Below are 21475 nucleotides of genomic sequence, written 5' to 3' on the forward strand. Positions count from 1 at the left end.
TGGTACTTTATTAACCGCTGACGAGAATTTATTTTCTATAATTGTAGACTATTTGTACACATTCACAAACTCATTGATTCCTTTGTACATTGTATGTTCACGCATTGTTCTGCTGCAAAAAAATACATATCCTTATTCAAATCAACCAACACTGGAGCCATTATTTTTCTATAATGTGTTTGTATTTTATTTTATATAGTCTGTGAGCGAGACTTTTTGTTAGTTAAATTTGCATGCCATCTATTCGCATCCAATTAGGAAGGACATGTAAATGTTTAGGTGTAAAAGTGGGAGGGACGTTTGACAACCGGTGGTGTTTGGGCAACACACCTGTTCTACAGCCCACTTTACAAAGAAACCTTAATAACGCGATTTACACCGTATCTACAAGAAAGATAAGTAGGCTTTATTATATTCCATATTGCCGTAGGTCGGGGTGCGATGCAATTAAAGATTATTATATAAATGTTTGTCATGCGAAATCAAATACGGGAGAGCGACATATTTGGTATCGGATAATATCTTAAACAAACTGGTGTGATTATTTTTTTGCACAATGTCAAAAAACGGCCTGTTCGTTGATAGACGTTAACAGATGTACAATGGAAATTGACCTTAGACTAGAATCAAGCTTATGGGTCGGGAAAAAAAGGTATCAAGCTGTTCTGACAGGATGGTATTTCCAATGGACCGAAGTTGACAAGAACAATCGTGAAAAGAAAACGAGTAAGTAGACTATGATGTTTTCATTGGTGAAACATAAAACAGTGGTATTAATAAGTATAAGTATAATAATAACCTAACCGTGCAAGTGTTGACAAGCGTGCAGATATCCAAAGTATCCTTCTGATAAAATATTTGCATTAGAACGGCACGCAGCCTCTGCTGTATCCGGATTATTTTCCATGTAAAAAAAAGCCAGACAGCCTGACTTGAGATATGTTTTATTTAAAAACGGAATAATCAAGACCTAGCAATGTCTCTACAGTATTTAACGTGCTTGTTCCATACCATAATATCTTATTAGATACATTTCAGGGTTGGATGTATAAGCTACTTAATTAAATGCCTTCAAGTAGGATGAAAAACAAGTCAAACAGCACAAACACGAAACACAACTTGAAGCTGCGCTAGTTTACTCATAACAAAGGGGAGAATGCAGAAACCACTTCCCCGCATGTGCATGATGAAAGAATGATAGATTCTGTGATAAACTTATTTTTTATCTTCTATAATATATATATATATATATATATATATATATATATATATATATATATATATATATATATATATATATATATATATATATATAGCTTATGTGTGTGTGTGTGTATAGATATATATATATAAAAGCTATAATAGATTGTCTTTCTTGTAATCTAACCTATCACTCAAATTCATAGTGGGAAACACTAGATTTATGTTTGTCTTAACTTCCGCTGTAATGGAGCCCTGAAATGTATATCTGCCCAAAGCTTCGGTGCCTGTGTCCGAGTTAATTGGATTAGAGAAGGGCCAAGTAGAGATACTGCCTTGCAAATCAGTCGAAGACACAGACAAGGACTTTACAGGTATGTTGGAGGGAAGATAAAGTTAAAGACGGATCCATGGCTTGCATACAACCCTGCCTCAACCAATAAAGCCACATTCCACATCTGTCTGTCTGAGCCTTCCTGTCATCTCGCTTGTCTTTCAGTTTTCTACGTGAAACGCAGCAGCAGTGGTGGCTCTTATGGGCTACTATGGCTATTTGGACGGATCCAGTTCAGCTGCGCAAGTCGGGCACTCAGGGACCAGTGGACCAGCCACCTTAGAGCGGCCCTTAAAACTCACAGTGAGAACACGCACAGTACAGCAATCAAACCTCGTAGTTTATAGACTGTACATACATCTCTGAATTATGATCGATGTATCGACGTATGACCTTTAAGTTGGCAAACTATATTGTTGCTATTGTGTAAACTACTTACCCGTTGGTCATCTATCAGGCCCCTCACGGCCTCACAGGTTGTTGGTTTTCATTAACCCGTATGGAGGTAAGAAGAAAGGAAGACACATCTACCACTCTCTGGTCGCCCCTCTCTTTGAGCTGGCCGGCATCACCTCTCATGTAATCGGTAAGACCAGCTGTTGTTTACGACATAAGCAATGCATTATTACACAAGAAACTCTTTTTCTGTGTCCTATTCAAAATACAAAAGTATTAGAGTGTCAAATTAAATAGGTGGAATCCGGTCATCCATCCAATCTTATGATCACCACTGTTTGTCCTTTTCTTTGACATAATTTTGTTGTTTTTAGTGACTGAGCGGGCTAACCAGGCGAGGGACCACCTTTTGAAGAAAGACCTGTCAGGCTTCGATGGGTGAGCTCCTCCATATCGATGACACGTGCCCATGTAACCACTGTGCTATGAGAGGATTACAGCAGCTAAGCTCGATGGGAGATGGTTTCATGACAGAGGCCTTTGTGTTTGTTCACAACAGTGTGGTGTGTGTGGGTGGAGATGGAATGTTCAGCGAAATAATGCACGGCATGATTGGCCGAACCCAACAGGAGGCGGGCCTCTCTGAGAATGATCTCAATGTGACGCTACAGCCCTGTCACCTACACATTGGCATCATCCCTGCTGGTAAAGCATATAAAGCATTTGTTAACCCGGAAAATGGCAATTCAGGATGTAGCTAAAGGTTCCTGATGCTGTATTTTGTGGAACCAACAGGTTCGACAGACTGTGTCTGTTTCGCCACCGTCGGGGTGAATGATCCTGTTACTTCTGCTTTGCATATTATCATCGGTGAGGGAGTTCATACTCGTCAACTCTCCTAGTTCACAAATAATAACACAATTGCCATTCAAAACCATTGGTCAGCAGCAAAGTGACATATTTTCATCAATTTCGTTATAATTAACATTTCTGAATCATTTGTTTGACGTTGTTTAATGTCCAACACATTTCGTCCTCCTCATCCCCAAATTTCCCATCTGGAATTAAAATATCATATCTCACAATCCCTTGCAGGAGATTCTCAGCCTCTGGATGTGTGTTCGGCCCACCACCCAACGGAGCCGGTGCGTTACTCTGTGTCTCTGTTGGGGTACGGCTTCTACGGGGACGTCCTGGCTGAGAGCGAGAGGCATCGCTGGATGGGCCCCCTCAGATATGACTTCTCAGGTGCGGCACACGCATCAAAGAAGCCAAGAAGCTAATGCAACGATGAAATGATACATATGGAGTCAGAGACAGCAAGGAGATTCTTCCCAGACCAGAGTAAACAAAATGCATAGTGCAAAAACCTACTGCGATAATAAATGTAGAGCCATGATATGTTATTTATTTACTGATTAAGTGTACATTATAGCCTCCGCATCACCGCATCGGTCTATATGCATTCTTTTTTGTAAAAGCTCTTCCTTCCCCGGCCTTCCACAGGTGCCATGGTTTACCTGAGCAGTCGCAGCTATGCAGGCGTAGTTCATTACCTACCAGCCGACCCCCTGCTTTCAAGCCCCCGGGACAACACACGCTGCCTCTCAGGGTAAACCAATCGACACTGAAGTGCTTCGAGATAGCGCTTGTTTATGGAGGTTAGGGTTAGGGTCAGCCAATGTAAAGGTTATCATAGTTCAGTTCAGTTCTGCTGTTGTCTCAATGCTACACTTAACAACAGCCTAATGACAATGTGTACACTCACTGCACATGTCACCGTGAGAACTGGTCCTTCAGAACCGGACCCTCATCAGTGCATCCCGTTTAGGATGTGCTACAAGGTAAAAGGCCCATCGCCCTTCGGTGAACCTAGTAAACCAAGGCCAGGTCTAATATTGCTGGCTGTGGCATACGATTGCACAAATCAGATCAGACAATGCCTCAAACAAAAATCCTTTCACCTAGTTTTTGAACAATGAAGGCAACTGTATCTGGAATTTGTTTTTATCATGTCTGCAACTCTACCGACTTCCCTGGTAACACTGTAGCTATGCCACCCGCCCCAGACACTTGGTCGTGTTGGGTGAACCTCGAGGAGCATAGGAGCCATGGCAACATGAGAGGGGGAAACTTGATCTTAGAGAAAGACGACACCAGGTGTCCCGCCGTTGTCTGAGGGCTCGTAGCTACCTCTGCCGTTGTCACCAGTTAGTCGAGGTCATTTCTTTTTTTTAGGTAGCTGGTACAATATTGGGCTACATTGTAATGTGTGTGTGTGTGTGTGTGTGTGTGTGTGTGTGTGTGTGTGTGTGTGTGTGTGTGTGTGTGTGTGTGTGTGTGTGTGTGTGTGTGTGTGTGTGTGCGTGCGTGCGTGCGTGCGTGCGTGCGTGCGTGCGTGCGTGCGTGCGTGCGTGCGTGCGTGCGTGCGTGCGTGCGTGCGTGCGTGCGTGCGTGCGTGCGTGCGTGCGTGTGTGTGGGGGGGGGGGGGGGGGGGGGGGGGGGGGGGGGTGTTTAGGTGCAGTGTGTGCTCCAAAAGCACAAAAAGACTGTTCCCCCACTCTACAGTCTCGGAGTCGGTGCACAGTTTCCAGTCCAGCCAATACAGAAGTGACCGTAGTGAAGGTAATGTGCAACTCCCGCCCCCCCAAAAACCACAATATTAACAAGAATAATTAATACAATTGTGTGTAAAATCAAACCTAATTACTTATCCTAGTGTGTGTGTGTGTGTGTGTGTTTGGGGGGGGGGGGGGGGGGGGGGGGGTGTTGTCTTTATTGTGTTGGTTTGTGTGTGTGTGTATGGGTTCTGTCGTCCAGCTGGGTGGGTCAGCGTGGCGGGCAGGTTCAGGTGTGTGTCCTTCACCTGCATGTCCAGCTCCTGTCCCAGGAGCCCTCTGGGCCTGTCCCCCTCCGCCCACCTGGCCGACGGGACCGGGGACCTCATCCTGGTACTGGAGAGCCACCCGCTGGGCTTCCTCAAGTTCCTCCACAGGCACACCAGCAGCGAGGACCAGGTAGGCCCCCTGAATATTTGATAAGGCCTGGCGGGTTGAATTTAGGGGGGCAGGATAGTCTAGTAGTGGTGAGAGGGATGGACTCCCAAACCCAAAGGTTCAGGGTTAAACTCACAACGTCCACAGTACCTGTATGCATTCTTGATCGCCTACATCAGAGCCTTTCTAATATGAAATTGAATTTCAAGGCTTTAAAATGTTGCTGTTGAACAACCATACCAGCATTGTGATTAAAGTTAAGTATTTTAGTATATGGGGAGTGTGAAAGCCTTATTATTTCGGCAAGGTCTAGAGCCCGATACATATATGGAGAATGACATTTTGAATGTCCTTTGGTTACAGGTGACACATTTCCCCTTCCAAAGAGGGACTGACATGGTTTTGCATTCTTCACAGTTTGACCTGCCCTTTGTGGAGGTGCACCGCGTGAAGGCGTTTCGTTTCTCTCTCCCCTCTGGGGAAGAAGAAGACAGTTTGGAGGACATGGAGAGTGAGGCGGCAAGGGAGCGAGAGAACCAAGAGAGTCCACAGTGCGGGATGGACAGTGAGACCAAGAGCAGGACCGGGTCCGAGCAGCAGCTCACCGATAGGACGAAGGGTTGGTACAAGCCGAGGGGTGATTGGAGCCGCGAGAAGTCCCTCTTCTGTGGCCCTTGCTGCACTGAGGCCCCCGCTGTCTCCGTGTGGAACTGTGACGGGGAAATCCTGCCTTTCTCAGAGATCCAGGGCAGGTGAGAGGGCATTTACACAAGTGTTGTGCTGTGTGGTGTGGCTGAAGGAGATGCAGGGTTGGTTTGTAGGGTAACCAAAGATGTGTTCTGTATGTCCTCTGCCACCATCTGTCATAAAGATACATGGCCTACTGCATCCTCACAGTTTTCAGGCCATCTCAGATATTCATCCGTAGTGATAAATGTATACTGATTATGTTTGGGTTACTTTTGCATTGAGCCATCATATATCTTCAATATTATTAAATAAACGTTTTACAGCAGCCATCACTGTAAGCAATGGTGAATTTGTGATGGGCATTTGACATTATTTCGTTTATTTTATGGATTATCTAAGAAAAATTATAGAAATCCTAATGATTGTAGTAACATTTGTAAATTGCAGACCTACACAGCAGGGTTTGTGTGTGTGTTTGACTCATTCCCATTCATTCTATCCTCTCCCCTAGGGTTCACGGTCAGTTGGTCCATCTATATGCAAGAGGCATCGAGGACAAGGCTGCCTGTGTGGACTGAAGGGAGAGAGAAGAAAGAGAGAAATGGAGAGTTATGTTATGTTCTTACAGATAATGGATTTTTAAGTTACCAAAGTGCAACCACAATATAAGCTGATGAAAAGATGACGGTTGTGTTTGTAATATAAAGAGGAACAGGATTGAAGGTATTTAAACGACAGATTTCAGGGCAAGGCAGTCTGCTTAGACCAAGGAATTCCTCATATTTCAGTCACACTTCAATGATTTCTACTTTGTTGCAATATTCGGTAAGATAATTTATTCATATTGTATTTTGCGTGATATAATATGGTGCTCCATGGCTCTAAATAAAACACTTCAATATGCTTTATACATTAAATGTCACCAAAGACATTTAAGTGGAAATATACCTCAAACTCTCTTACTATAGTCACTTTCATTTTTTAAAATATTATTTTCAATTAGGACTAATGCATAAGGAAGGAGCAAAGTAATATTTGCAGGACCAACCATGAAAGCCTTCATTTGCCCTTTGTGATGTTTTCTCTGTTAACTTTAAACAGTAGTCTGCCGATTAAAACCACCAATCACAGCTTCTACGTCAGCAAACAGCACAAACCAAAGTAAAGCCTGCAGGTGCTCTGTGCAGTAGGAAGTAAAAGGCAACAGGAAGAACTTTGCAGTCAAAAACGGATCATATAACGGACACTGAATAAACCTTTGTTGTTTTTATTTACAATTTTAAAATCATACCACTTCAGAAATCAGGGATTATCAGTCAGCAGTGAATCTTATTTCCACATACGTTCTTTTTAAAATGCCTGGATCAGGAAAGCAGGGAGTGCAATTGTCTTTCTACAGTGAAAACAAATAAATCACACAACAGTACCAGCAGTGGATGACAGCAGCGGTTATAGACATGCGCTGTGGGGCTTCACCCACTTGTAGGTTCCCCCGTAGCGGAACCCCACACTCTGCACCAGGGCGTCCGCCTCCGCTGGGCCGCGGCTGCCGTGACAACCAGGAGAAGATGAGAGAGAGGGGGGTGGAGGTGATCAGTAATTACAATCCAATCAATACAGTTTGTTTCCCTGTTAGCACATTTTTGTAGATGCACAGAGACTAAAGACAATTTACCAGGGCAAAATGCGGGTTAAAGCTTTCAAACTTTGCACACTAGCAGCCTCTCATGGCTGAACGGCTTTCTGCCGCGAAGGTGGCGTCGATTTTATTTATTTTTTATTTTACTTCTAAAACAAAACACCAAATTTGTTCTCAATTTTACTGAGTTGTGATGTTACATCCTGTCATTGTAACTTCCTGCCGTTTGTCGGCATTTGATGAGGGAGCATGGTTCCCTTGGTCGAATGAGTCAGGGGTGCCCTCCCCCTGCCTAGCTGACTCATTGGTACATTCTCATTCATAATCCTGGAATCATTGTAATGCATACGAGCTGGACAGAGGGCGTTGAGGTTTAGTTGGGTTATTCGTTATTGTATTATACTGTAAAGTGTTACTGATTCTACATTATGAAATGTCTATTAAACAAATGTGCAATAAACATATGAACATAATATATGAATAGAATCAAAATAATTCAGTAATTTGTTTATTTTTATTAACATTTAAATTTTCATTTCGAAACTCCAGCGGATTTTGGACAAATGTGTAAGTAAGATACTAACATGCATGTAAGTAAGTAACCTACAAGCATGTAAGTATGTATATAACCTAGTAAGTAAGTAAAAAAACGAGAATGTGTTGTGAGACCCCATGCTACGTGTCTTTACCTTCCATAGGTGTAGGGGACGGGTGGGATCTTCTGGCTCTCGATGTGGTGCAGCAGTGGGGTAAAGATCCGCCACGCCTCCCGCAACTCATCACTGTCACAGGAAGTTGAAATGTACCCACCGTCAAAAGACTGCTTACTGATCAAACACACTAGACATTAGGGGGCCAGATACTTGAGTGCTTCTGAGGGGGTAAAGGCTCCCAGTTCGAAAAAGGTAGTGGGTTTCGATCCCATACTCACCTGTAGGCATCCTTTAGCAAGAGGCCAAACCCCTACCTGCTTCCCCCTACTTTCCTTCCTCAGAAAACAATGATCGACAAAATGTCTCCCATTTGCTACAGTGGCCAGCACTCACCACAACTAATGTGTTCAACTTAAGGCCCAACAAACATTCCCATCCAAACGTTAATGTCCAAATAATGTCGCATTTTTCCAACATTATTTTTTACCAAAAGTTTTGTACCAAAAATCGGAACCAACAATCGTGTTCAATGTACAAGGACATTTAGTTATCAACTATGACCTATACTTTAAAGACTAAATCACATATTTATACAATTTATAACTCTATCAAGGAACATCATCACTTGACACTTGGCTACGTGATGCTGTTGTAGACCATCATTTTGAAAGTATCTACTGGCACCTTACACTACACAGGCCAATACAGGCCAATTGAACCCTTGGATTCAATTGGTTGCATTCTGCAAGCTCACCATTAGTGGCCACCTACGTCCTACACACTGCACCTTTAATGACATGCAACTCAATACACCGAATGTCTCTTTAGATAAAGGCATCTGCTAAATAGCAATTATAAACTCGATCATCATTTTTAATGAAACATTATGGTAGAAAATTATTCTATGCACCTGCGGACAAAGTGCATCTGACTGCCACAGAACACGTCCAGAATGAGTCTCTCATATGCGTCTGGGAGCTTCACATCCTAGGGGATGAGATGAGGAACACACAATAATTAGTAGTGATGGACATGCCAATTCCCTGCTCCTCAATGCTGGGAATTAGCATCATCCCATCTTAATAACATCAAGGGGTTAACATTAAGACAAGAAGAATGGGGACTTGTTGCGGGTTCTTTGTCCTCCTTACCCAAGTGCCACTGATCGTTCCTGGCTGTACACCTGCAGTTACTTGGTGTAATCTAAACCCGCTGCTTGGATTACAGAGTGTTTAGAAAACACTCTAACGACACAGTGTAACGCATCCATTTCTCTTTTCAACAAAGTATGGGAAGTGTGTTGTTGTGTGGTAGTCGCATCTGCTTACAATAAGCGCAATCATAAAAACACAACAGGACACACGTCTGTCTGTCTGTCTGTGTGTGTGTGTGCCTCTGTGTTTGTGTGTGTGTGCGCCTCTGTGTTTACGTATGTGTAAGTGCCTCTGTTTGCGCATGCGTGAGTGCCTCTGTGTGTGCGTGCGTGCGTGCGTGTGTTTCTGCCTACGTGCGTGCGTGCGTGAGTGCGTGTGTGGGCAGGCCCTTGTCCTTGCCTTGTATCTGCTCTTGTAGGTGAGGTCCAGCTCTGTCTCCTCGGGGCTGAAGTAGACCCCTGGTTTCTTGGTGGTCATCTTCAGGTAGATGGCCTCGTCGGGCTGCACGCGGACCACCAGCTCGTTCCGCATGCAGCTCTCTGCGAAGATGTCTCCGGGGACGTCGGTGAACTGCAGCCGCACCTCGGCCTTGCGCTCGTTCAGCGCCTTGCCGCAGCGCAGGATGAAGGGCACGCCTGGTGGGTGCAACAAATAGCCCAAAGAATTGGCAACGCGCCAAAACGTAACACGTGATATGTTACTATGGTGATACATATTAAATACAATATTCTTCTCTATGATATTATGTAATTATTCTAGTAATGCTAAGAAGCTATAAAATGCTAGATGATTAGAGTCTCTTTTAGAAAATTCAAAGAGTATTCTTCTCTATGATATTATGTAATTATTCTAGTAATGCTAAGAAGCTATAAAATGCTAGATGATTAGAGTCTCTTTTAAAAAATTGCAGGTGTTTTCAATATTCTTTTATATTTTAACTTGCACCAGCAATGTTGCCGGTATTTTCTATCGGCCTCACCTAATTTAACCATCGTGCTCTCTTCCACCAAAATGACGTAAGGTTTGCCGTCTACCCGAATTGTTGTAAACGTGTGAATGTGTCATTAGCAATTTTGCGAAAAAAAAGAAAGAAAAAGGAGAAAGTCCTCACCATCCCATCTCTCGTTGCGGACGTAGAGCACCGCTGTGGCAAAGGTCGGCGTGCAGGAGCCCTGGGGCACAGTGGGGTCGTCAAGGTAACCAAGCTGGGCCGGGCCCTGGCCCTCGGGGTCCCCGACATACTGACCCAGCACCACGTCCGACATGGCTACAGGGGCCACGCACTTCAGCACCTTCACCTGCAGCACCCGGAACAGAGCCGTGCCCCAGAGGAGCCCACATCACCCCTTTGGCTCATTTCACCCATGCGTGATTGGTCGAATTGTGGCTTTTCCGTTTTACAGGAAAACATAAACACGTACCTTCTCATCCCGCACGTCATCTGAACTGGTGGAGGCGGGCTTCTCCATGGCAACCAACGAGAGCATCTGGAGGAGGTGGTTCTGCATCACATCCCTGATTCACGAAGGGGCACCATTTGGACAATAAGCAACAGAACAAGCATTTATTAAATCAGTCATGTCATCCACAACCTCCTCAGTTCAACCAAAGCGCTCTCTCTCTCTCTCTTTCGTACCGAATGATACCGAAGTCATCAAAGTATCCCCCGCGTCCCTGGGTCCCAAACGGCTCCTTGAAGGTCAGGACCACCGCCGCCACGCTGCTCCGGTTCCAGATGGGTCCGAAGATGCGGTTTCCAAACCTGCCCGCAAAGAAATGACGACATGACGAACACGACACCGGACACATCCCACATCACAGCAGTGTAGAAACCGTGACCCCCCCTGAGGAGCCCGTGTGGAAACCATGAGTCGTCCCCGTGGTACCTGAGCACCATCAGATTCTGGACCATCTCCTTGCCCAGGTAGTGGTCTATGCGGTAGATCTGCTCCTCTTTAAACAGGGAGGCCAGGTGCACAGACAGCTCCTGGGAGCTCTGGAGGTCGCGGCCGAACGGCTTCTCCACGATCACCCTGGTCCAGCCTCTGCAACACGCACACAGGAGACACGGATGGGGTTGGGTGAACGTATGAGATCATTTCCATTGACTTTTAGAGACGGGTATATCATGATTCATTGGGGGGGGGGGGGGGCTCACTTGGGGCTCATGCAGAGCGTGCCGATGTTTGCGCTGACATGGTGGTAGACGGTGGGCGGGAGCGCCAGGTAGAAGAGGCGGTTGGCGTCGCCCCCCCCCGGCAGAGAGGACAGATGGGCGTTGAGCCGGGAGAAGGAGCCCGCGTCGTCGTAGCGGCCGCTCAGGTAGGAGTTTCTACGGAAGAAGGCCGACAGAGACTCCCCCTCATCCTCCGCCACCTGATGGGTGCGGAAAATGTCAAAGAAAATAAGTCAGGGTTCCTTGGAGAACGTGAGAGAGCAGGAAGAAAACGGATCAGGGTTCATTACCTTCATGTAAGGGAGGCATGCTTTTTTGATGTCCTCTACCCCAAATTTAGAGCGGGCGAAGCCTACAAAGTGCGTGTTTTCCGGGAGCAGACCGTCTCTGAACAGCCACCTGTGGAAAGCAGGTCACAAAACTTGTGAAAGGAATGTCATGTAGTCAAAAGGTTACGCTGCTCTGCCGCCTACTGAGGTGGGAACCCTGAATAGAACAATCCAGGTCTAATAGTAACGTGTAACACTCACCATAGTGTGGGGTAGATTTTCTTTTTTGCAAGATCTCCCTGTTGAAACGGTAGAAAGCATATCAACTTATTTTTGACAATGGCTTTGTTTGCTTTTTTTTGTTTAGCATTGCTGCCTCCATGACAGCTATTGAACAGGGTCCAAAGTTTGAGTGAATGAGTTAAACTGTTAGTGGCCACAGTGGGGGCAAGAGCAGGGTACTGTTTGTGTAGTGTTGGGTAATCCTTTGAGACAAACCCCACTAGGAGGGGGAGTACGAGGCGGAACAAGGAAGTTTCTAGTTTATATCCAGGAATTAAGGTTGAATAAACAGGATCTGGTCTTCAAAGAGGGGCGACGTGGACGTTTTAAAGAAAGCTTTCGATAGAATAGACAAGATAAATGTTTCATCTGGTATGTTTGTAAACTCACTTGAACTGACTCGAGTCACTAATGTGGCAAAAGAGAACTAAGTGCATGACTAAATACACTTTATTTTAAAACCTCTACGTTCTCCTATGCCTCAGTAAAACTTCATTGCAGTTAAATCACACCGAGGAAACACAAGTATTAATTTCACTCCATGCCGTTGTACTCACGGAGGCTCCCAATATGATGAAGAGGTGGGCGCTGCCCTCATTGGACGGAGCGTCTCCATACAGCTCCCTCCTAAGCTGTCCAAACACCTCGGAGCGAGTCAAAGGCGCAGAGCTCATTTTCCTAGACTGAACGGCTTCACTCTGCCTGCGCCTCTACCAACTTTCCCTTTCACCACTCGATTAAAATAAGATGTATGTGGTAATGTCCCAGCTGACCATTGTAAAACAAACAAACCCCTCAGTGACTGATGGCTGCCCCCTATCGTCAGTCCAAATAATGTATTCTTGAATAATGCTCTTGTTCCTCACCTGACACATTACGTAGACACCCCTAACCTATATTCCATCACCCAGCATTAACATATCTGGCTATACAACTTGGAGACAGTGTACGTTTTGATTTCCAACCGCCTAATATACATCGTTTAAAACTGACATCCTGGATGGCTCATCCTTGGACTAACAGTGGCCCTATACTTGGTGAAATATTAACTCGTCGGTTAAATCATAAACCGCGTGTTAGCGTCCGAGAAGGCAGGCCTACATGCAGTATTACAGCCTAGTTAAGCATTGTAGACATTTTTATTGTCATATGTCAAACATATCAGTCCCATCAACATTGATGTTGAAAAAAAAACTTCTTTAAACCTGCACCATGTTACTTTTTCACATGAAGCCTTCACTTACATTTATCTGTCGTTTATACACCAAATTGTCAACCGCAACCCTGATATATCAAACAAGGTTAATGTATCCCTCATAATGAAACCAATCTAGAATCCATCAAATTCTGAACAAGAGTGATGTCATCAGCGGACGTTAGGTAATGAAGGTCTAAATGTTTTTATGAACCTTTCAAGGAAAAAACACGAAAGCGACACATAAATATGAAGCTGGCAATTGATCAGAAATAAAATTAATATACCAAATAAATACAAATGATTTAAGTTAATACACATTTATAAAAAAAAATCATTCCCTTTGGCAAAACATTTCCATTGTCACTGCAGCACATAATCAAACATTCATCATCAGTCAAAGTATGTATATACTTTGATTTTCAAAGCTGGAGTGTGAAATAGGCACTCTGACAGTTGTCTTATGCGCCACGTTGTGGGTGGAAGGTCTGTGTTGTCAGTACCAAGAAACCCTCTCCCAATTGTCTTTCCATCATTCGCTCATAGTTTCCACCATAAATACATTTAAAATCAAAGGTCGCCCTTGGATGATTTACAGAGCGCTTCCCTTCCATCCAGGTCCATCTTCAGAGTTCCCACTGGGGACTGGCCCAGGCTCTACAGCAGGATACATCATACGTGCTGAAAGTACGAGTTCTTGACCCCTCGATGTTCAGAGTGACAGTGGGGCCCAGGTCAGTGGTTGGCCGGGAGGCAGGTCAACTGAACTCCCAGCGCTGGTGGGCGTTGGCCTCGTTACACTTCTCCATCTTAAGCTCACTGCCTTTGAGCGCTAAACACTGGCCACTACTTGGGTTCCTCAGGACGCTACCCTGCGGGATAGAGAAAAAAACAAAACAAATGTTAATACCACTCAAGTCATGGTTTGGGAGAAAATAGTATCACAGATCGGACTTAATAGTTATCATCTAAAATCGGATAATGGACTAAGTCAACTCTTGGAGAGCAAATGCGGTATTTCACTTTCTTTAGGTTCCTTTTTGTTTGGACCAAATCAAGTTGCTTGAGGCCTTAGATATTAAGGGTGTAATTGGCTACGAGTGAACACAAAGTCAGTCATTACTAGAGAACTTTGCCCGTTAGGACAAGCTGTCCATCCCGTCCTGGGCGCTCGCAGAACATTTTTCTGAAGGTTTCAAATCAATACCTTGGATCAATGGATAAATTAGGCAACAATTCCCTTCTGAATCCCTCATCCTCTCACGCAAATGGGTCACCCTTCAATAAAATACAGCCATAATCAAAACAGGACACAAGGCACAAGCCCCTTTCAAGTTTTCTGTTTCCAAGGCAAGGTACTCTGTCATCTCCCCCTGAAGGTCCGCCATAGCATCGTTCACCTTCTGGATCCAATAATAGAAACAACCTGGTAGGTCCACATCACTCCAGTGTTTCCTCACCTCTATAAACTCCCACTCCTGCTGAGGAGAGATACTGGTGCCTTTTCCTTTGCGCTGGCAGACTTCCAGAGTGGTGGCCTTACCCACGGGCGCGGCGTGGAGACACAACTGTTCTCCAATGTTGTGCCGCAGCTCGTTAGATGACGTATACTCAAAGTACTACAAAGGAACAAACACATGATCAGGGCCAACACCTCAGGCCGTCACCTGGTGTGACTGAACACCTCTGGCTGAGGGACAAAGAGCTGTGAAGCAAATATGAATCAATACCAATACTACAGATCTGAATGAGCTCAAAGCCCCACCTCTTTTACAGACAGACTTTTTGGACTTAGGTGACACACAATTATTAATACAATACCTGGTTGCCGCCCATGTTGTGACAGGTATACATAATGACTGGTTTTCCACCCTTGTTGCTTTCTCCTGCATCCAGGCATGAAAGGGATCCAGCATTTCGTATCTATCAAAAAAAAATCTGTTTACATCACCAGCATCCCAAGGGAGACCTGAACATTGTGTCGAAAAGACCATGACTTACCGCTCCAAATTTTTTCGGGTGTAGGTCTGGCAAAAAAATCTCTGGGTAGATGTTTTCCAAAAGCCATGTGAAGTTTTTACATTGAAGCCTCTCTCTCAGTTGCAATCGATCAGAGATGTCTCCATAATTGTTCTGTAAAATAGACATTTAAAAATGCTAGGACTGATAGCCTTGTGACAAACCATATAGGACAGTGGAGGATATTAGCTGTAAACCCTGTAACTTTGTAATCCCAAAACAACAAAATCATCCCTGAACAACTAGTTCAATGGGATAATCAAGATGACCAGTTAAGATCACAATACTTGTGTTTCCCCAGATGTGTTCACATTAGCATTGTTCAGATAATCACTAACATTCCTGGCCATCTTTGCAGCATTCCCGTTGCGGCGGTAGAAGATTTCCTTGTAGCCGTCCATCCAGACCTCTGCCAGGCGCACCTGGTTGCGGGTGATGACCTCTGTGCCCTTGGGGAAGGTGTGGGGGCTCTTGGAGCGGAAGACATGGCCCACAACCGAGCAAGGAATGATCTCAAGCTGACCTCCACACTGCCATACCTGGGGAAAACGGTTTGGGACAGATTCAAATAACAATGCATAAAAACAATGGCAGTTGAATATTCTGGTTGGTTTGTAATATGAATGACATTAGCCGTTGGTTTTTTTATTAAGGTAAAACGAGAAGTTTAGGGTGTTGAAATTAAGAATGATAATTGATCAAGCCGTGGGTGTGGTATTAAGATGGATTATGCAAAATAAACCAACCCTAAATGACATTTCCACATTCTCTCCACCCCAGATCTCCATCTTGTCATCGTACGTTCCAATGTGTTCAAAATACTCCTGAGAAATGGAGAATAGACCTCCAGCAAAAGCAGGTGTCCTGAGAAAGAGAACATTGGATGAATATGAAAAGCAGTACCCTGATTGGACATTTAATCATGATTATATAAATTTAAATAGGGAAACCAACTAGCCTGGAAATCTGGACCCACATCTAGAAAGCTGTAGGGTCTGGCAACGAGTAATGAAAATGGCCCAACTAGAGGGGCAGCACCAAGCATGCATTTGAAAACATCACTACCAGCAATTGGATAACACTACGACCAATCAGAAGAATACAAGGGGTGACGTATCCAGAGCCCCATATGCTAAGCTACCACCGGAGCTAACCGATAGATTAGACTCTTGCCGTATCTGGTCGGTAAAACAGCAAAAACGTCCTTCTTGCAAAGCAAAGCTTTGACTTCTTTTATTGTACCGGCCAAAGCCGTTTCAAACAACTGGTGTTCACCCGTAGCCATCTTGCAATGTTTACTGACTGATTCCGTACCAGCGTTGTCGTCATCTGTTTAGCTTGCTTCTGGCCCTCCTATATCAAATACGCCCATGTGATTGGTTGTTAATGTTCGGATCCAGGAGAATCCAGAGTAGCAAATTCAAAAATTGTGTTCTCACGAGAACTCTGGATTCCCAGGGTAGAAACCAACCCCAATTACAAAGCAACGTGTGTGGCCTTCTCATCATGAAATGGGGAACCGCACCCTTGGCGGACACTTACTTAATAGGATAGGTTTCGTCCAGACGTTTCTTCTTGGCGTCTTCTGGGATGCTCTCCCAGCCGAAGGAGAGGCTCCAGTCGAAGTTGCCTCGGTTGTAGGAGCGAACGTTGGCCACAGGCTTATGGAAACTGAACGAGTTCATGTCGATGGACGTTATCTCTGGACTGACTACCGCTGTGGGCTCCTCCACTATGCGGGCTAGCAGGGGCTCCAGCCAGCCGTGGAAACACTCACCTATGGAGATGGGCAGAAGGTTAGATCTCCCTCAGGTTCACACATGGCAGTGCACGATCAACCGCTTGGAGAGACCACGGACGGAGTAGACAAATTATAAAAGCAACAAACACCCAATTTGGCTAAAGGTTGTTTTTGTTCCCCTTTTATTTTGAACGTATAATATAACTTCCTCTGGCCTCTAATCTTTTATACATAAATGTTGAGCACAACAGACATGAAATAGATCCCAGAAAACAGCAGTAGAAAGGCTCAATAAACACACAGGTAACAAGAAAATAACAGAGTGCATGCATGACCATGACTCCTAGCCTGAAGGAAATGGTTGGACGCAGCGCTCTTTACACAGGAAGGGAAAACCATGACGTAAACAAACTCCAAAACAAACCATATTTATAGCTCACTCATAACATGAAAATTAACAAGCAAGCCATGTGTCCTCGTGTGTGCATTGATATATACTGGGGGATTTCCTTACAGTGTGCGTCTAGGAAGGTCAGCACTTCACCCTTGGCCTTGCTGGCACCTAGAAGCCTGGCGGTGATCAGGCCTTTCCTCTCGCGCTGCCTCAACACACGGACTATCTTCAGCTGACGCACGTAATCATCCAGCTGGCTCTTCAGGTGCTCTAGGAGAGACGGCATAGTTAGTATCCTGTAGAACCACTATCGCAGAAACCCATCAGAAACCAGGTACGAGAATCCTGCAGAGCCTCTTCATTAGGTACAATGGGAGGGGATGAATGGCAGTGTTTAACAACAAACCCCTTTACTTGTGCTCAGCCACCAGGGGCACAGGGATTTACAGAATGAGTCTGCTCTCTAAAAAAGGTCTGTAGATATATTTATTTTACATTTTACTACATGTCTATAAAGTTTCATATATGCATCTATACATCAAGCTTCAGTCCGAGGAGGTGACAATTTCTCATTAAGATGGTGTCAAAGGCAATGGTTAACCCACACACACACACACACACACACACACACACACACACCTGCAGTGCTGGCGTCGTCCACCATGATGATCTCGGTGAGCAGGCTTGCGGGGGAGGTATGCAGGACGCTGTACACGGTTCTGAGGAGGGTGGACCAGGCCTCGTTGTGGAACACTATGATCACACTGGTGGTTGGTAACGCTGGGCACCGACGGAACTTATGCTCCACGCACCTGGACAAAAGTAATTTGGATACGTTTAATGAAATCATTGTGGCTTTCATTATTAACATTGTTGAATGTTTTACAAGCAATTAGAACATAAGATGAAAGAATCGTTCCCTCTTAAAGTACAGTGTACTTGAATTCTTTCAATGCGTTATTGAGGAAGCGACCAAGTACCACAGGAGCAGTGAAAGGGAAAATTAACTGTTTGCACAGTCAGACAAATATAGCTCAACACTACGCACACAGAACTACAGATACAGGAAACCACCTGGCCAATTCACACCTCTGACAGATGAAACGGTTAAACAGCGAGAGAGAGAACAATAAGGTCACTGAGTTAATTATTTAATAAATATATTTATTAACTCATTGACAATATATTCTTGGGAAGCTAGAAACTCGAGATAAGGTTGACATTAGACTATAAAATTTGGGCTTGTACATCACAACGTCACAATGCAATGGCTGCTTCCATTCTGGAAGCATATGGAGCATTGGCTCCATATGCATTAGTTCGTATGCTTGTAGTAATTTAAGTCATGGTTTAGAAATTAAATCATGAAATGATTGCCATTTTGTTGAGACAGTGCCGTGTTTGAAATGTCACAGCATTTCTCACGTGAGACCTGGCCAAACATTTATTCTTATTGAGGCTAAAATACTGTCACAAAGATAAAGTATATGCATTGTGTCAATAAATTATATTTGGATATGCTCAAACATTAACTACGGAGTGGATGTGGACTAGTGTGCGTGTGAAGGGGGCGGGACAATGGTACAACAGAGCTAGTCGGCCACCAGGAAGCTCAGCAATACAACGCAAAACATGGAGCGTACTCTGAAGGCCTGGTGTCCTCTCCGAGGCTACGGCTGAGTGAGATGCGGTCACTGGCAAACTGGTTGAAACAGTGGCGCGTCAGGCCCTCCGCCTTCTCCTTCTCCTCCTCTTTACTCATGTGGTCCTTCACGAAGGCCTTGCCGTCAGCCCCGAATCCCTTGGGGTCCTGCGGGGGTCTCTCCAGGACAGGCCGGAGATCAGCCTGGCTGTAGAACCCCGACGGGCAGTGGACGTTCTGGGTGGGCTGGGGCTCCACGCTGGGGTGCTGCGGAGCCCTGATCTGGAAGCCCAGGTTGTTGACCGCCTCCTGCACCATGACCAGGACTTGGTCCCTCTTATCCACAAGGTCCCTGAGCCAGCGGTCCTGGGTGGGAGCCGAGCTCACGTCCCACTGGAGAACCACCAGCACCACCATGAACAGCGCTCCTCCCAGCAGGGCCAACTTAATGGGGGACACACGCCGTCGAAAAAACAGACGCATGCTGCAGAATGGGCCGATCCACTGAAGACTGTTGAGACAAGGCAGAAAGCATTTTCAGTAGAGTACACACACGTTTAATTTTCTTACATTTGACTTTGAAAAGGCGACCCTCAACCGTTCATCTGCTGAGAATGACAGACACTGCCAAGTGTTTAAATACCTCAAACCGGTCTGACACAGCAGCTAGTTCGCCCTTACCAAACACGTCTATCTGACTTCCACGCCTTCCCCCTCTAGAATGCAGTCCCACAGGAAAAGGTTGTGGGGAGAAACACACCTCCATACACCTGCCACTGCCCTGCGCGAGCTACGTGTCAGCAGGTGGCCAATGCGATAAAGGCTCAACGTACAACTCCCATGGCTGATAATGAATGACACATGGTTGCTGGCCTTTACAAGAACTTCCTTTGAACACGTATCCATGTGAAAGTAAGCATATGGTGGAAGAAGAAAAACAACATAAAGTCCTCCAGCAGGTTAAACAAAGTGTTTCATTACTTCAAATCACTTTAATGACAGGGCTTAAATCAAAATGTTGCCTACAATGAGCAAATGTGTTAATGAGAACATTTTGATTCAACAGCCGAAACCTGTTTGTTGAGCTCTTGGAAAGAGTTGACAATAAAGTTGGTAAGATAATAGCCTATAGGCCTACCAGAGGTAACAGGAGATTAACAATATAAAAGTTTTAATATTTGCTTAAAAAATCCCCCTCAAAAAATGAATGTCAATAAAGGGACAGATCTTTCACCCCTGCATCATAGCATCCAGCCTAAGCCAACTTCAGTTTTCCCCTTCAAAGCCCTGTTACTGAAGTAACCAATTTTCTTGGAAGGTATACGGATGCGAAACAGGATATGCTTGCTATGCGAACATCCGCATGTACTCAAGTAATCACTGTTTAGAGACTCTTATAGGCACATAATTAATTTACTCTGGTCTCCAGCCAGCCTCCTTCATAATTGATCCAAGAAACAATAGACTTGTGATTCCAACGAGACAACTGTTGAGTAGGCTACGTCTCAATGAACAACACATAATCGTTAATGGACTTTTAGGGAACCAGACCTACTTGTCACTACAGTAATAACCGATAGAACAGGTTATATGGCAAAAGTGAGTTATGTTATAGAGTTTAAGATTCTTAAAGTCGAGTTTTACTGACGGGAGTTTATCGCTATTCTGTCAAAAGGTGAGGAAATGCGATACTGTGCCTGCACTTAATGTAAATATAAACGACACATTCGAGTTTAGTGACAACCGTTTCAAATTGAAAGAGGAAAACACTGTAGGCGACAATATGATCAAACAGCGGGATCAACCCTGAAGAATAAACCAGAAACAACATTAAAAAACGAATCCGAATTTCACAAGCATCACTTTCTAAAAGCCTTTCCTTTCCTAGCAAAACGTAACTCTCCATCCTGAAACGTGGATCAATAATATAGACGAAAATAAGTCCACATCTAGCCTGAGCCTCCCATCTACAACGAGGAAGACAACCGACACGCGACGCAGCAGCTACAAGTTTCGTATTTCCCAGAGACGTTCCTTACCTCGACCGGACTCGACTTATTTGTTCGATTAATTAGTCTTTGATCACCGCTCAGAAGAGACGGGGGATCCAACGCTGTCTTCTAGTTGTGGAAGTCATGGGAGAGGATGGAGAACAGGCGAGAAGCGATACAGTGACGCCGTGGCCTCGCGTCTTGCCTCTCAGTGTAACAGGTGCCACGAGTTGGGGTGATTTAGAGAGTCCCCTGGTGGCGGGCCCCTACCGTCGTCCCGCACGACCGAGCGGGGCGTCAGGTTCAAACAAATGACCTGCAGACAATACTTTTTTGGAAAGTGTTTCTACTCTCTCTCATTCAAATGGTGTTTCATTGGTGTCAACTGTCATAAAACAAATTCGGCTAAGTTTAATTAATGCTCACCACTGAGTGGTGTAAGTTAACATTCCTATTACCGCCGATTAAATTAATTATTAATGCTGAGGCAATTAGCTACATACTATCTCCAGTGTCGTGGTGAAACCTTAGACTGATACATTCAGAAGTGGAGAGAGTCCGACAAAGGAGGGTAAGTTTCACTGTTTTGGCCAGTTAAAAAATGTGAATTACCTTCAACCTGTAAATAATCAAGTTATATAGACATATATAACTAATAGCATAACAAGTATTCATTATCCTAACATGAATAATTGAATAGTCTG

The 21475-nt window shown here is 44.7% G+C and overlaps 3 protein-coding genes across 3 annotated transcripts; 1 reads left to right on the top strand and 2 right to left on the bottom strand.

The window, feature by feature from the left end:
- Nucleotides 1-325: 325 nt before the first annotated feature.
- On the top strand, nucleotides 326-7728 carry LOC307079239 (ceramide kinase). Its single transcript, XM_079741438.1, has 13 exons — nucleotides 326-726; nucleotides 1479-1574; nucleotides 1700-1837; nucleotides 1992-2120; nucleotides 2305-2368; nucleotides 2490-2635; nucleotides 2726-2800; nucleotides 3026-3178; nucleotides 3437-3542; nucleotides 4449-4555; nucleotides 4751-4947; nucleotides 5344-5678; nucleotides 6128-7728. The coding sequence occupies exons 1-13, from the start codon at nucleotides 603-605 to the stop codon at nucleotides 6192-6194; spliced, it is 1737 nt and encodes a 578-aa protein (XP_079597564.1). The 5' UTR covers nucleotides 326-602; the 3' UTR covers nucleotides 6195-7728.
- On the bottom strand, nucleotides 7066-12463 carry LOC307079834 (glucose-6-phosphate 1-dehydrogenase-like; the record flags this gene model as incomplete). The annotated part of the gene is made up of 12 exons (XM_079742342.1): nucleotides 7066-7162; nucleotides 7945-8037; nucleotides 8819-8895; nucleotides 9462-9697; nucleotides 10174-10360; nucleotides 10484-10577; nucleotides 10699-10824; nucleotides 10949-11107; nucleotides 11221-11438; nucleotides 11529-11637; nucleotides 11769-11806; nucleotides 12347-12463. The coding sequence occupies 12 exons, from the start codon at nucleotides 12461-12463 to the stop codon at nucleotides 7066-7068; spliced, it is 1551 nt and encodes a 516-aa protein (XP_079598468.1).
- Nucleotides 12464-12911: 448 nt separating this feature from the next.
- Nucleotides 12912-20982, bottom strand: galnt6 (UDP-N-acetyl-alpha-D-galactosamine:polypeptide N-acetylgalactosaminyltransferase 6 (GalNAc-T6)). Its single transcript, XM_079742079.1, has 11 exons — nucleotides 20820-20982; nucleotides 18782-19291; nucleotides 17778-17950; nucleotides 17259-17408; nucleotides 16546-16780; nucleotides 15750-15867; nucleotides 15342-15542; nucleotides 14986-15117; nucleotides 14806-14907; nucleotides 14445-14603; nucleotides 12912-13856 (listed from the first exon to the last, which is right to left on the bottom strand). The coding sequence occupies exons 2-11, from the start codon at nucleotides 19261-19263 to the stop codon at nucleotides 13743-13745; spliced, it is 1866 nt and encodes a 621-aa protein (XP_079598205.1). The 5' UTR covers nucleotides 19264-19291; nucleotides 20820-20982; the 3' UTR covers nucleotides 12912-13742.
- Between the last annotated feature and the right edge of the window lie 493 nt (nucleotides 20983-21475).

Source organism: Pollachius pollachius (genome assembly GCF_949987615.1).
Source record: "Pollachius pollachius genome assembly, chromosome: 8".
Lineage (NCBI taxonomy): Eukaryota > Metazoa > Chordata > Actinopteri > Gadiformes > Gadidae > Pollachius > Pollachius pollachius.

What these genes read in the sequence shown, in the direction of transcription:
- galnt6 (XM_079742079.1), bottom strand. Translation starts at nt 19,263, where the DNA reads ATGCGTCTGTTTTTTCGACGGCGTGTGTCCCCCATTAAGTTGGCCCTG. An exon ending in ACAACATGGGCGGCAACCAG is followed by an intron (nt 14,604 to 14,805) that starts GTATTGTATTAA and finishes GTTCCTTTGTAG; the next exon opens with TACTTTGAGTATACGTCATC. An exon ending in AGGAGTGGGAGTTTATAGAG is followed by an intron (nt 13,857 to 14,444) that starts GTGAGGAAACAC and finishes TCTATCCCGCAG; the next exon opens with GGTAGCGTCCTGAGGAACCC.
- LOC307079239 (XM_079741438.1), top strand. Translation starts at nt 603, where the DNA reads ATGGAAATTGACCTTAGACTAGAATCAAGCTTATGGGTCGGGAAAAAA. An exon ending in GACCTGTCAGGCTTCGATGG is followed by an intron (nt 2,369 to 2,489) that starts GTGAGCTCCTCC and finishes TGTTCACAACAG; the next exon opens with TGTGGTGTGTGTGGGTGGAG. An exon ending in CAGAAGTGACCGTAGTGAAG is followed by an intron (nt 4,556 to 4,750) that starts GTAATGTGCAAC and finishes TCTGTCGTCCAG; the next exon opens with CTGGGTGGGTCAGCGTGGCG.